The sequence below is a fragment of the Heloderma suspectum genome, chromosome 11 (genome assembly GCF_057233095.1).
Source record: "Heloderma suspectum isolate Gila_16-S chromosome 11, 16-S_ref, whole genome shotgun sequence".
Lineage (NCBI taxonomy): Eukaryota > Metazoa > Chordata > Lepidosauria > Squamata > Helodermatidae > Heloderma > Heloderma suspectum.
In genome coordinates, this window is record NC_139468.1 from 2,888,756 (window position 1) to 2,902,115 (window position 13,360).

General features: G+C 48.3%; 1 protein-coding gene across 4 annotated transcripts in view; it reads right to left on the reverse strand.

Moving 5' to 3' along the window:
* The window catches only part of MYO1E (myosin IE), a 109,442-nt gene that overhangs the window by 33,021 nt on the left and 63,061 nt on the right, over window positions 1-13,360 (reverse strand). For all 4 annotated transcript variants that reach the window (XM_084816629.1, XM_084816631.1, XM_084816627.1 and 1 more), the window contains 8 exons: window positions 13,091-13,287; window positions 8,720-8,800; window positions 7,203-7,289; window positions 5,775-5,861; window positions 4,117-4,284; window positions 3,302-3,387; window positions 2,721-2,802; window positions 1,668-1,774 (listed from right to left, as the gene is read on the reverse strand). In XM_084816629.1, the coding sequence (XP_084672755.1) occupies window positions 1,668-1,774; window positions 2,721-2,802; window positions 3,302-3,387; window positions 4,117-4,284; window positions 5,775-5,861; window positions 7,203-7,289; window positions 8,720-8,800; window positions 13,091-13,287 (895 nt within the window). The remainder of the gene's footprint in view (window positions 1-1,667; window positions 1,775-2,720; window positions 2,803-3,301; window positions 3,388-4,116; window positions 4,285-5,774; window positions 5,862-7,202; window positions 7,290-8,719; window positions 8,801-13,090; window positions 13,288-13,360) is intronic.

A 13,360-nucleotide genomic window follows, 5' to 3' on the forward strand; every position in this document is an offset into this window, starting at 1 on the left:
GAAAAAAGGAGTAACACTGTTCCCCCCACTGCATTATTCCAGATGTGAGCAGGAGGGAATCTATAAACAGGAAAATATATTTTGGGCGATCCGCGCTTTTTAGTGCTACTCCACCAGAAGGCTTTGGAACGGGAACAAATTTTCCCTACTCCAGTTCTCTTAACACATCATGATGCGAACAATTTACTTTTCAAAAAAAGCTGGCAGAGGAATGGAAAACGCTTATTAGTGGAGAAAACAACTGTAACTGACCACAGTTTTAAAAATTTGACAGAACTAGAGGGCACTGCCAGTAGCAACATGGGATTCAGGACTGGGAAGCTAGCCCCTCCTTACTGTTCACCCCCCCCCCCCGGGATGGCTTTCTGCAATGAGCAATGCTGAAGGAATGTCTAGATTTTAGAAAGAAAGCCACACACACAAATAGGCAATGCATCCCATACTTAGAACACTTTAAAAAAACTTGCAAAAGAATTCTCCAAGCTGTAATACAGCACTCCGGAAAAGCAGCAAAATGTGAAGGAGAAATTAAGAACTAGGCTTGAATACAAAATTGAAAAATACTGGTTAAAATGTTCATTAAAAAGGAGTGCAGGCTTGTCAAAGGGCTGTTTTTGTAAACAAGTGACATTTAGGGTTTTGGTTCATTTGCCATTCAAATGTACACATTTTAGGCCTGCTGAAACATTCCCACAACTCCTCCCCACCCCAGCCATTGTTAATAGAAGCCACTGAAGTCAAACTAATGACAATATGAAGACAGCAGGCATAATCAGAATGGCATTTGCCCATGCAAGTCCCACTGAAATGAACAGCTAGTGAACACCACCCATTTATTCCTGCTGGATGGTCCCCCATGATGAGAAAGTTTACCAGGACTCAAACACAACCCTCTTTGAACAGTCTGCATAGGATTTCCCCCTTCTAATTTCCATTCTCCATATTGTTGTAAAAGAGGTGTGGGGGAGGAAGCAATAAAACAGGCACAAAACATATTCCCATTCGTCTCCCCTCCCTGTCGTTTTCCATGGGGGATCTCGGCTGTGGCACAAGTAGGCAGTCGACATCTGCATAGGAATCTATGCCTGTTCATGATGCTACATATCCATCGTCATCTGCTATGGAAACAGCTCTTTGGTTTCCTCCATCATGCAAGCAAGGCTGTGAGAAAGTACTCAAATCTCCAGAGCCCACATCATCCCAGGTAATTGTTGCTGGAGACCAACGAGCCGAGTCCACCAAGAGGAAGCCATGGTGCCACGTGGTTTCCTGGCTTGCACTGGGTAAACACAGGCTGGTGGAAGGTGCAGGATTCAACTTCCAGAGCCTCCGACTCCTGAATCTAGTGTCTTTCGTTTCTTTTAAAGCAAGTAACTAGTCCCTGGCTTCCTTTAAATCAAATGTTAGTACCTAGAGCTGGATTGGGGTTTCAGTGCCCTGGACAGCCGTCTCTTGGGTATGCTTAGCTCTGGATTTCCTGTATTGAGAGGGGGTGGGGTTGGATGGGATGGCCTACAAAGCCCCCTCCTATTCTAGGAAACTGTGGCCCCCTGCCTCTTCTTACAATAAGAAGCATGTCATAGACCTGGGAGAGACAGTCCACTTTATATATCCTTGGCCCACCCTTTTGCTCCCGCTCCCACCCGGGGGGGGGGGGGCAATTGTACCTGCTTTCCTCCCAGTCTCGAGGCTTTTTTGTTTCATTTGGCTTGATGCAACGGATGTAGTGGGGCGTGCATTTCATCAGGGTGCCCACAAGGTCATTGGCTTGTTTCTGAAAAACAATTGGAATACGTTTAAAATGCCAGCCACTGTAAGCAAGCTTAGGAACATGGGAAGCTGCCTTAGACCGAGTCAGACCCTTGGTCCATCTAGCCCAGCATGGTCGACACTGACTGGCAGCCGTGGCATTCCAGGGTTTCTGGCAGGAGTCTTTCCTGCCCTGCTCGGAGATGCTGGGGGTCGAACCTGGGGCCTTCTACACGCAAAGCAGGGGCTCTATCACACTGAGCCACAGTCCCTCCCTTAGAAGCTTTTCTGAGGTATAATTTCTTTAGAACCAAGAATGACAACAAAAAACAACAACAATTCTGCTCCTTTTTCAAAACTGGATAGTAATTTCTCTTTATCAGAGAGAGTGGAGCCCAAGAGAATGTACTGAAGTCATAGCGCTAATGCACAGCAAGCAAGAATTTTGCTGACACCGATCTCCGAGAAAGGAAACTGCACGTCAGATGTGTTTCGATTCACATCAGATGCATAGCCACCAACAGCAGCTGCTCCTACAAGCATGGCCGCTGCAATCTTCCCACAGGGGCCGACAGGCCCCTCGCACACTGTGGATTTCCTCATACAGGTGCGCAGGTTGGCTGACGTGGCTGGGGAGGCGCAGCAGGCATGGCGCTTGTGTGCGGATGTGGAAGCAACAGTGAGTGTCAACCACATGCATGACCAGAGTCGCATGACGCACGAGGGATGGCAACACTGACCGGCTACCGCTTTTCATCCAACACGCGGTGCAGTTCCAAGAGTGCAACTTGTTAAAACCACCTCTTCCATTATGTCTCTCTAACCAAGAGTACAAGGATGTACTTGTCTTTTTAAATGGAACCTGAAAAACCAAGGAAGGGGCCTGGGGCACTCTTGAGGTGGTTAGCTCCTGCAACCCTCCCCTCAGTGACTACGCTCCTGGACTGACCTCTCCAAGCAACGGAACAAACCTTGATTTTGCTGCCAGCAGTGGTAGGTCGGCCTTTCTTATCAGCCTGGAGGTTCTCGGGAAACAGAGCCTTTATAAAAGGCCTAGAAGAAGAAGAAACATGTCAGCATTCAGCTACGATACAAAAGGCATGTCTGGTACGAAGAGATTGATGGAGAAGCAGATGAATTTAACACTCCATGCACATGATTTATAATCATCCAACGGTCCAACTGCCCCCCGAGCCAGCTTCCTGCTTCTGATGTGTTATTAGCAATGTGCTCCTAAAAATTCATTTTTGCCTGGCTTGTTGTGGGCTTGCATTTCTTTTGTGCAGGTTTGCGTCCCTTTTTGCTCACCTCATTTGGGAAAGGCTCCCATTCTCTGAAGGAAGCCTTCTCTTGTCTAACACTTTTCTTGACACTGCTTGTTAACCATGCTGGTGACCTCTCGGATTTCATGGGACCTTTCCTGACCTGCTGTCTGAGCTCAGAGCCGCTACTTGAGTTTCTGCTATTGTGGTTTTCAGGAACCCCGAGTGTTCTAGGGGGATCAGTCATGCACAATAACCACCCCGAACATCAGGAGACACGTCTCACGTACAGTTCGCTGCTTTGCATGAGTTCAATTAAGTCCATGAACAGAACGTCTCGGTTCCTCTCGCAGAACCCATCCATGTCATAGGACACCTGGAGAAAGGGGGAAGGGTCAGAGCTCTATTTTTTTCAGATGCTCCTCTTGTGGAAAGAGGAGCCGCCGCCACCATCCAGCGCACCACTTTGGAAAACACAGCAATAAATCAAGTCACAATGGCCATGCTGTCTGGGGATTATGGCAGCTGAAGTCCGATCAGTCTGGAGGACACCAGGTTGGAGAAGGCTGGTCTACAGGTATTAAGGGACTGACTACACGTCACCTCTTAAAACCAGCCAATGATGTTTGTTTTAGCAAAGCAGTTTGGGAGAGGGAGAGAGCAAAACAACCAGAGGGAGGCTTAACCTGTGTTCTCCTTCCTGCCCCAAAGCCCAAATATTTGTACCCACCCATTTTTCCCCATGCAGAGTTCAATGCCACTGTTATCTCCAAATAAGAACACGAACAAGCCCTTAAGCCAAAGGTGGGGGACCTGTGGCCCTCCAAGTGTCGCTGGACTACAACTCCCATCAATCCTGTCCACTGGCCATCCTGACTGGGCTATTGCAAGAAGGAGCCCAACAACATCTGGAGGACTGCAGGTGCCCCCCCTGCCTTAAATGGACTGTCAGATGACTGGATGCTGCCATACGAGATAGGACATGACAGCCCCACACAATGGTGTCCTTTTGCCATCTTGGACAATATCCACCAGCCAAGCTGAGGCTGTGACCAGCCCGGAACGGAGACTGACTCCCCTTCTGAAGGCGCATTTCCAAAGGTACCTTTCCAGCATAATGGTGGATGATGAAGCCCTGGTTCCAGCTGTTGAAGTGCTCGTGGGTCCCAATCTGCATCTGGAGCTTCTGCAGCAGGGTCTGGTCGGCCCCCTCGCCCACCGCGTGCATCGTGGCGCAGACGTCGTCCAGGATGCTCATGATGCCCGGCGGGTTCTGGCAGAATGAGAGCAACAGAAGAAAAATGTCAGGAGGGAAAAACGAGGAACGGGTGATCTACCATCTTTTCCCAACATCGGGGATGTGTTCGACTACAGCTCTTATCATCCCCACTTCGCATGGCCATTGGTCATGCTGGCTGGGGATGATTGGAGTGGCTGAAAACACATCTGGAGGGCACCAGGCTGGGGAAGGCTGCAAACGTCTCTTCAGAAAAATCATTCGAGGTTCTGTGCCTTTAGCTCTATGTGGGGCACTCATCTCAATGCATTTTATTGGATTTCAGTCAATTCTAACATTTAATGCTTTTGGATGCCTTCAAGCAAAGAGGAGACCCAGAAGTACCATCAATAAATGAATACTTTCTATTTAAGCTTCTCCTCCCTTCTCCAACACTCACATACCAAAGACTCAGGGCAGCGCTGGGGTCACACATGCTAACGTCGCACTTCCAAAGACATCTTTATCATTATCATTATTAGTAGTAGTAGTGTTTGCATTTCCTTACTGCCCAATAGCTAAAGCTTTCTGGGTGGTTTACACAAGATTAAACATTAAATATAGAACATAATATAAAACCTTTTACATACAAAAAGAATTAAATACAATCAACAATAGAAATCCCAGGACCCGTTAAAACCTTATCATATGCATCAAACGCCTGGGGGTAGAGAAAAGTCTTAGTCTGGCAGTGAAAAGTTGACAATGTTGGCACCAAACGGGCCTTACTGGGGAGTTTTCCACAGTTGAGGGGCCAACACGGCCCTCTCCCTTGTTGCCGCCCTCCAAACCTCCCTCAAGGGAGGCATCTGGAAGAGGTCCCAGATGACAATTGTAGTGTACAAGTAGGTTCATCCTGGGAAAGGCGCTTCGACTTTGTTCCTTTACACTATTAATCCTTCTTTGATCCAGGCATGTTTACCTGCTTGCCCAGCAATAAAATTCCTTGCCTAAATAGGAACAGATTACAGTATATTTAAGATCGGGGGGGGGGGGGTGTCTTCTCTTTTGAGTACCCGGAAGTCCCCTGAATCTCTTGCCATCCCTCTTTCAATTTTGCTTGAGTGCTGCATTTAAATTTGCTTGAGAACTGCATTTAAATTAAAAACAAATGAACAGGGTTGAACTTCAAAAGAATTCTGCCCAATTTGTGAGAGACAAAAATCACCTACAAGATCAAACCAATCAGCCACCACTGAAGTCTACGGGATTTGCTGGCTTCTGCAGGTAGTGTGGTTGCTTCTCCTTGCTCCCCTTGGAGTATAGTTCTTAAAAGTGGCATTGGCACATGGGGGGGGGCCTTTTCCATGTGTCATGGGACCGTCAGTCCATGAGGAGCTGGCCAGCCAGATGCTGCTGAACCTGAGGGGAGGCGCTAGCAGTGACTCAGTGGCACAGCACCTGCTTTCCATGCGGAAGGGCCCCGGCTGAAAAGGGCCAGATGGCAGATGCTGGGAAAGGCCTCTATTTAGGACTCCCACACATACCACTTTATTTTCAATGAGGTCACAAACAATTTTATTGTTGAAGTAGTCTATGGGCGTCCAGCGAATTCCTTCTTGCACATATTCTTCCTACAATAGAGAAAGAGGAGCTCAGAAACTGAAATGCAAAAACTCTGGTGTGTCTTCTGAATACTCTTGACACAAAAATGTGTCAGTTAAAAGTGTCTGTAGACCAGACCCAACAGCAAATCATATTTTGAGCAACAAATGGCAGCCTTTGGACAGTGGAGCTCCTGTACCTTGGGCAGTTCCCGAGAGGAGGGCTTTTTTGTCACATCTAGGTGCTGCCAGGGCCTAAGAAGTGGCAACTGATGAAACTCCCCCATCTACAAAACTACTGAAGTCAGAGGAGACCAGATGTCAAACAGCTGGCCAGACTCAATTGGAAGCACCCAGGCTTGGAAACAGCGTGTTTATTAGCACTGCAGTAAGAACATCAGAAGAGCCCTGTTGGTTCAGACCAAGGGTCCATACAGTCCAGCATTCTGTACACACAGTGGCCGCTCCACCGCCCCAGTGGAAGGCCCACAAGCAGGACATGAGTGCAACAGCACCCTCCCACCCATGTTCCCCTGCAACTGCTGTACACAGGCTCACTGCCTCCGATACTGGAGGTGGCACAGAGCCACCAGGACCAGTAGCCATGGATGGCCTTCTCCTCCAGGAATTTGCCTGGTCCCCTTTTAAAGCCATCCAAATGGGTGGCCATCACCACGTCTTGTGGTAGCATATTCCACAGTCTGACCGTGCGCTGTGTGAAGAATTTCATTTTTTCATCTGTCCTGAATCTCCCACCAATCAGCTTCATGGGATGGTCCTGGGTTCTAGCATTATGAGAGGGAGAAAAATGTCTCCCTCTCCACCTACTCCACACCAGGCATAATTCTATACACTTCTATCATGTCTCCATGTAATATTTAGGGAACAAAATAACCAAATCAACAGGCTCTTCAAAATGGCAAAGAGCAGGGAGAAAGTACATAAACTCCTGTCTGTCTTTTTCAAAGAGACAGGCAGAAAGGAAATTGAGAAAACAGAAACATTCCCATTTTAACTTTAGTGCTTCATCCAACACAAATGCAAAGCCAGCCACAGTTTTTCCATCTATGACGGCGAGTCAGCGGCCGTGGGGAAGTCATATGACAGGATGATTATTCTGGTGCATGAGACACACTCCCAGGTCATGGTATCAGAGGAGAAAATGCCCCTGCAGCCACAACAGTGTTTACTTCCAAAGTTGGGCTCGCTAAACCACATCAGCTTTCTCTCGCTCTTGCTTTGCAAGGCAAATTTTAAGTCGCCATCAGCTGAAAAGCCATCCCACCCTCAGTGTGGAAAGAAACCAACTCCCAGTGAAGACAGTGCTGTGGACATTTGCACGAGCAGCTGCCACCTTTTATTTCTTTTTACCTGCTCCGCCTTCAGTGTCAGTTCAATGAAGATCTGCTGCAACTTTTCATTGACAAAATTGATGCAAAACTGCTCAAATCCGTTTTTCTGGAAGGTAAAACAAGCCATCGGGACATTAGCTGCAGGCCCACCAAATCAACACTCCTTTTACCAATTAGGTCAATCCAAATTCCTTTCTGCATTACATCTTTAGTGACCTTAACAGACGATTCTTACATTTGTGCCATGAGCCTCACCAGAGAGGTCAGTAACCTAAATTCCCCAAAGCTGTTTCCAAGATTCGGATTTTCGTTAAGGGAGCTCTTGCCACAGAACAGCCGTCTTTGGTTGAATGCCCAGAAAAGCTCAGAGCTTCTCTTTGTTCCTACAGCATCTTACACTTCCCTTTCACACATATCCATTCAAACCCTGAATTTTGCACTGCCTTACATGAAATGCCTTGTTTTAAATTAATTTTCTTTTTCTATCACCGGGCATATGGCCCTGAAGCTTTTCATTCAGCCACCTTGGGTGTTTTCATTGCAGAAAGGCAGGGGGAATGAATTCCATAAATAAATAACCAAACAAGTAATCCAGGATATAGATAAATCCATCCTGACATTCTGACCCCTTTCCCCAGTACTTATTCACACTTCAGCATGACCAACAGCATAATCTTATGCATCTTTACTAGGAAGTATAAGCTGGGTTCAGTGGGGCTCATTTCCATGTAAGAGTGTCTAGGACAGAATTCAGAATTGGGCTATGCAAGTAAGAGCAGCAGGGTGCAAATTCAGCCCTCATGCCAGTTATGTGGGTGCACCCTTTTCACTTCTCTCATATAAAAAAATCGCTGCCGTTCATTCCCAGAGGGGAAAATGCAGCACATTTGCAGACCCTGTTGCAGGAAGGGCAAAACCTGCTCTCTACCTCTGAGTAGGAGTGACCCATCAGAGCTCTCTCAGTGGATTGCAACCCCCACACACAAACAACAATGGCAGAGATTCCCAAGGAGGCTAACAGATGTAAAAATATCACTGTAAAGCCAATTCAACCAACCATCAGCATCTCAGCTGCAAGCTTACAAATCAGAAATAGCAGCAGTGTATGGAAAATGTAGAGGAGAAAAGCACAATCTTCCAACTTCTTTCTGAAGTTCTGCAGAGAGGGAGCCCAATAAATAGACAGGAGGAGGAAGTTCCAGAGGTGAGGTGCCACCACTGAGAAGACCCTGCTCCTTGTTGCCACCTGCTTCACTTCAGATGGGAGGACACTCTGAGCAGGGCCCCAGGAGAAAATCTTCCTAGTCAGGAGATGATTCTGCAGGAAAACAGGGTGCATGAGGAGAGCTGCCCCATGCTCCCAGTTTCTATGCAGAATCTGGCTCCTGACAGCCTGCCAAACAGCTGCGGCCTAGGGCACCCAGAGCAGGCCACAGAGGAGCCTCCAAGGACTGTGGGTTGCCCACCCTTGTTTTAGTAGGAGGACAGGCTTTGCTGTTGCCATTGAAAGTTGGATAACCGACTCTGATGGATTACCTGAAATATTTCAAAGCCATAGATGTCCAGGACACCAATATTATATTCCTCATGATCTTTTTCCATAGCTTTATTAATGGACTGATGAAAGAGACAGATAGAAACAGAACTGCGTAAGGACCAGGACAGTAACCGTTAAATCAATTAGACATATACAATTAACCCCCCCCCCCAATTAACTGTACAATACTCTTTTGTAAAAAGGTTAATCAATTTTACTCGAAGTACATATAAGGATCAGTGGTGTACCTGAGCCAGGGTTCACTGGGGTGCAGTGCCTGCACGTCATGATTAGCACGGATGCTGACATCCCCTCCTCCCATCCCCCAGAATTCCCTGTTCTTTCTGAGCTTAGCCAGAATCTTCACAGTGGAGGGGCGGAGGGATGAATTTCTCCAGCAACAATACTGCTGTACTGCAAAGTATGCTGGGTTTTTTGTTTTGTTTTTACTCATATGCTCATTTTAGTCAAAACTCATTTGAGGCATTGACTAAGATTTCTTAAATCAGAGGGGGGTCTCCACCAGCGATTTACTCTGAGCCAGCTGCATGTTGAGGTCGTAAGGGATACATGATGTCGTGGCCATCCAGCAGCCACCCCGGAGCTTATCTGGGAAAAAACGGATTTCCTGAGACTACTTAAAAGTCCGATTCTTAAGTTGGGTTCTCCCCAGTATAGCTGTTGTGTGCCCCAACCCCCACATTTACCTCGGGCATGCCAGCCCTGCCCGAGGGTGTGCCTTTCACCAGGACCCCAGTCAAGGGGTGTTTCCTCCCATTGTGCTGAATGAGGTTTGCCCTCTCAGGGACCACAGAAATAACAGGGAGGCCCCTCAACTGACAGGGCACATATCGAAGTCCAATTCCTTAAATGCGATTGCTCTGATCCCTTGCCTCAGGACATACGTAACTCCTTCACAGCTTCCTTACAGAGATCCGGTGTGTTAAAATGGGGGCTGGTTTTGGTCTCTTTCCCACAAAAAAACTATTAGCGTCTCCTCAGAAGTAACTCCCACTGCTGTCGATGAGGCTTGCCTTTGAAGGCCCACATCAGAACTTACAGAGATTCCCCCGCAATTGAAAAGGCACACATTAAAGCCCAATTCTTTAAGTGCGATTAAGCAATCAAGCGCGGTCTCGATTCATTGCCTTAGGAAGTAAGTATGTCACAGCTTCCTTATAGATATCTTGCGTGTTACAATGGAGGCTGGTTTCTGTCTTTGTGTTTACTGGTCTCTTTCCCACAACAAACCCATTACTGTCTCCTCAGAAGTAACTCCTATTGTGGTCAGTGAGGTCCTGTGGGTTAAAATGGGGGCTGGTTTCCATCTTTGTGTTCTCCCCCCCCCCTTTCTCAGCACAAGCATATGTGTCTCTCCTCAGAAGTAACTCCCATTGTGCTCAATGAGGCTTGCTCCTGAAATGCAGGAGCATCTGGACCTTCAGGGGAAAGAAGAAAGGGGGAGCCGGGGGAGCCTCTCATTGGCCGAGCAGCCCCTGCCAGTCAGATGATGTTCACCCCCACCCCCACCAGGAAGTATGTCCTGTGAAGTGATTTTCACTGCTGCGGAGGGAGAAACTGCTTGTGCGGCCCTGCTCACAGCAAAGCCGATTCCTTCTAAACAATCCAGTACTCCTCCATTAGCTTCTCTTTCCGTTGTCGTGGAAACATGGCCCAAGTGAAAGCCTTAAGAAGGGCTCATTATGTCCAACATCTTAAATCCTGCACCAATTGAAAAACCGCCCCTTCTTAAAGAAGCAGCCCGCTCACGTAAAACCACAAGTCCTTGCTTGAATTTTCCTCCTCTGTGTAAGGGTGCAACGTGATGCCACGCGAGACCAGGGCTGGCCCAACTGCACAAACATCCAAGCAGCTGCGCAATTGCTTTAGGGGTGCTGAGCACCAAGCAGAGGGCAAGCGAAGAGCTCTGTCCGCTTCTCCTTTATAGCACCCTTCACAGAGCTTAGGTTCCAGCGATGCCAACGGCTTACTTGGAAGGCCTGCACCATCTTTCAGCCAGAGAGCCAAATTCCGTTTCAGCGAAGCTCTCAGGAGCCGCATTCCAGGGTGGGTGGGGCCAAGGGCAAAGTGGCCGGACCAAAGACAAAAGCAGGGGGATCAGAAAGGCAAAAAAGACCAGCCTATTTTAGCCGGGAAACCCTGAATGGTCAGAGGCTGGGGAAAAGGAAGTATGGCCGCCTGGGAAACCTCGAGGAGACAGACTGGGAGACCAGGAGGGCTGGATCTGGCCCCAGGCCTGAGGTTCCCCACCCTTGATTTGAGGGACAGATTACATATCTGCGGAGGAGGCTGCACAGAGGACGGAGCCCATTATTTATGTTCCGCCTGTTGTATGGCTCCCCCAGATCAAACTTTCTATCTTATTATGTGTCTCAATGTACTGGGCGGTCAACAAATGATACAGCAGCATACTTGCTGTTAGCTGCATACAAATGTGCATCCCACCATGTTGCATTATTTGCAACAGCAGCTAAGAAAATTCCAGTACCAAGGAGAGAGATGTGATTCCATGCTCACGCTCGCTCTCTCAGCAGCACACCTTGCTGGCAGTGTTTTCGCCAGAGAAAGCAAGGAAGCGTCTGCCCCACCGCTTGTGCTCCCTTTTTCTCTCTGGTGTCAAATATTCCTGCCTTGAGGCGGAGAGCAGGGCAGCTGGGGCTGGGTGGGGATACAAGCAAATGCTGGGAAGGACAAGGAGGGGGAAAGAGACTGGATCTCCTTGTTGCCTCAGGCACTGCCCTGCCGTGAAGATGAAAAAGAAGCCGCTCTCTCCTTAGCTGAGTGATGGAGCAAAGAGACGACAGAAGGGGAGATCTCTAGGCATGCAACTCCCTGAAATGGCAGTGGGAATTGGCAGCCACTAGTCAACAGGAGGCTTCTTTCCATGTGATGCTTCTTCGTTAAGAGTAATCCATGGCTAGTGAGCTCCCAATTTGGTTACTGCAGTGTATGTTGTACATGTGAATGGGAAGTTCCGTTTGTTCCGTTTGTACAGAATATGGCTGCAAGACCGAGACAAGCCATGATGTCATCAATGGCTCCCCATCCAATTCCCAATTCAAAGTGCTGTTTTTTACCTGCAAGGTCACATCGGCTGCAAGCCCTTCTCTGCAGGTATATTAATAGGTGCTGACCTGCCAATAATCTTGAGGCCGTTTTCATAGGCGTTGCCCTTACTCGCATGAGGTCACACCGCTGATTCAGCTGGCCCTGGATTGTCAACTCTGACTGGCAGGATCAAAAATCCAGGGTCTCAGGACAAGGTCACCTGCTACACCAAAATCCCCTTTTAAACTGGAGATGCTGGGGACTGAAGCTGCATCCTTCTGCAGGCAAAGCGGGTGCCCTGACACGGAGCAAAAGCCACATCCCACTCATGCACTTGGGAGTGGGAGATTCCCCAACTCACAAAAGGGAGCAAAAGCCACATCCCACTCATGCACTTGGAGTAGGAGATTCCCCAACTCACAAACTGGAGCTCACCCAAGACAAGAAAAGAGGACCTGGAGATCCATGAGTAACATGGTAAGAGGATGCAGACAGGAGCATATGACTCACTTCAAGGCAGTAATGGGGCCACCCACGGACAGCATGAGGCTCTGTGTGTTCCAAGCCCTTTCACATGGGAGTCAGCACTACATTCTTGTGCTTTTAGGAGAGGTTTTGTCATGTTCGTCTTCTGCATTTCCATTCCTTTGATATTTTTCTTCCACCCTCTCTTGCTTCCCTCTTCACCCTTGGTTCCCACCTCTCTTACCAACTGCCTGCTCTTCAGCATGGAACAGTTTGAAAATGATGGTTCTAGCACTAGTGGAGGCAATCTTAGGTCTGCTCTTTTTTTCAACCGCTCAGCTATACGGAGTAGGCAGCAGATATATGTGTGCGTGTGTGTGCGTGCACGCATGTGTGTACGTGTGTGTGTGCGTGTGTGCATAGGTGTATGTGTGTGCCGGTGTTTTTGTAGCCAAAATGGCACAGTCCACACACAAGGAGGAGCCGTCAGTAGGCTTGGGGGAACCCTGAGGTATGCAGAAGTAAACAACAAAAATCTTCAGAAAAAGTCCTCAGAGTGGGGAACTCCAAAAACAGGCCTATGGGGACTGAGCACTGGGTCAGTGGGCACAGAATGCTGGCTGGCTGTTGAGGGGGATGGACAGAAAACTGGAGAGGGGGATGGAATGGAGAAGACCTAGAGCACACTCACGACTGCAACCTTTTGTTGCTGCTTCCACGTATTCAGCAGGGTTTTCTGTGAAAACAGCACCATGGGGGCACAGTAATCCTTATGACGGACTCCGTTTTTCAACCATGTTAGGACCCCCACCCCCCACCCCTGAAGTGCCACCTACATCCACCAAGTAGTCGAAGACTCTGGCGTGAAGCGCTTTGGCCAAAGCATCCCTGGTGTAGCAGGCCTGTTCCACATTGAGGGTCACATTGATGGATTCCGACTTGCCTCCCCATTTGCTGTCCATCTGCCTGCTGGTCAGTTTCTCTTTGAGGCGGCCCTGGTCAATGCCCAGCAGGAAGGCCGGGAATGCCAAGACTGCAAAGTTCAAAAATAGTTACAGCAAGGTTAGCCAAGACGGCAGTGATGCACAAACCAAGTCAAAAGAGCA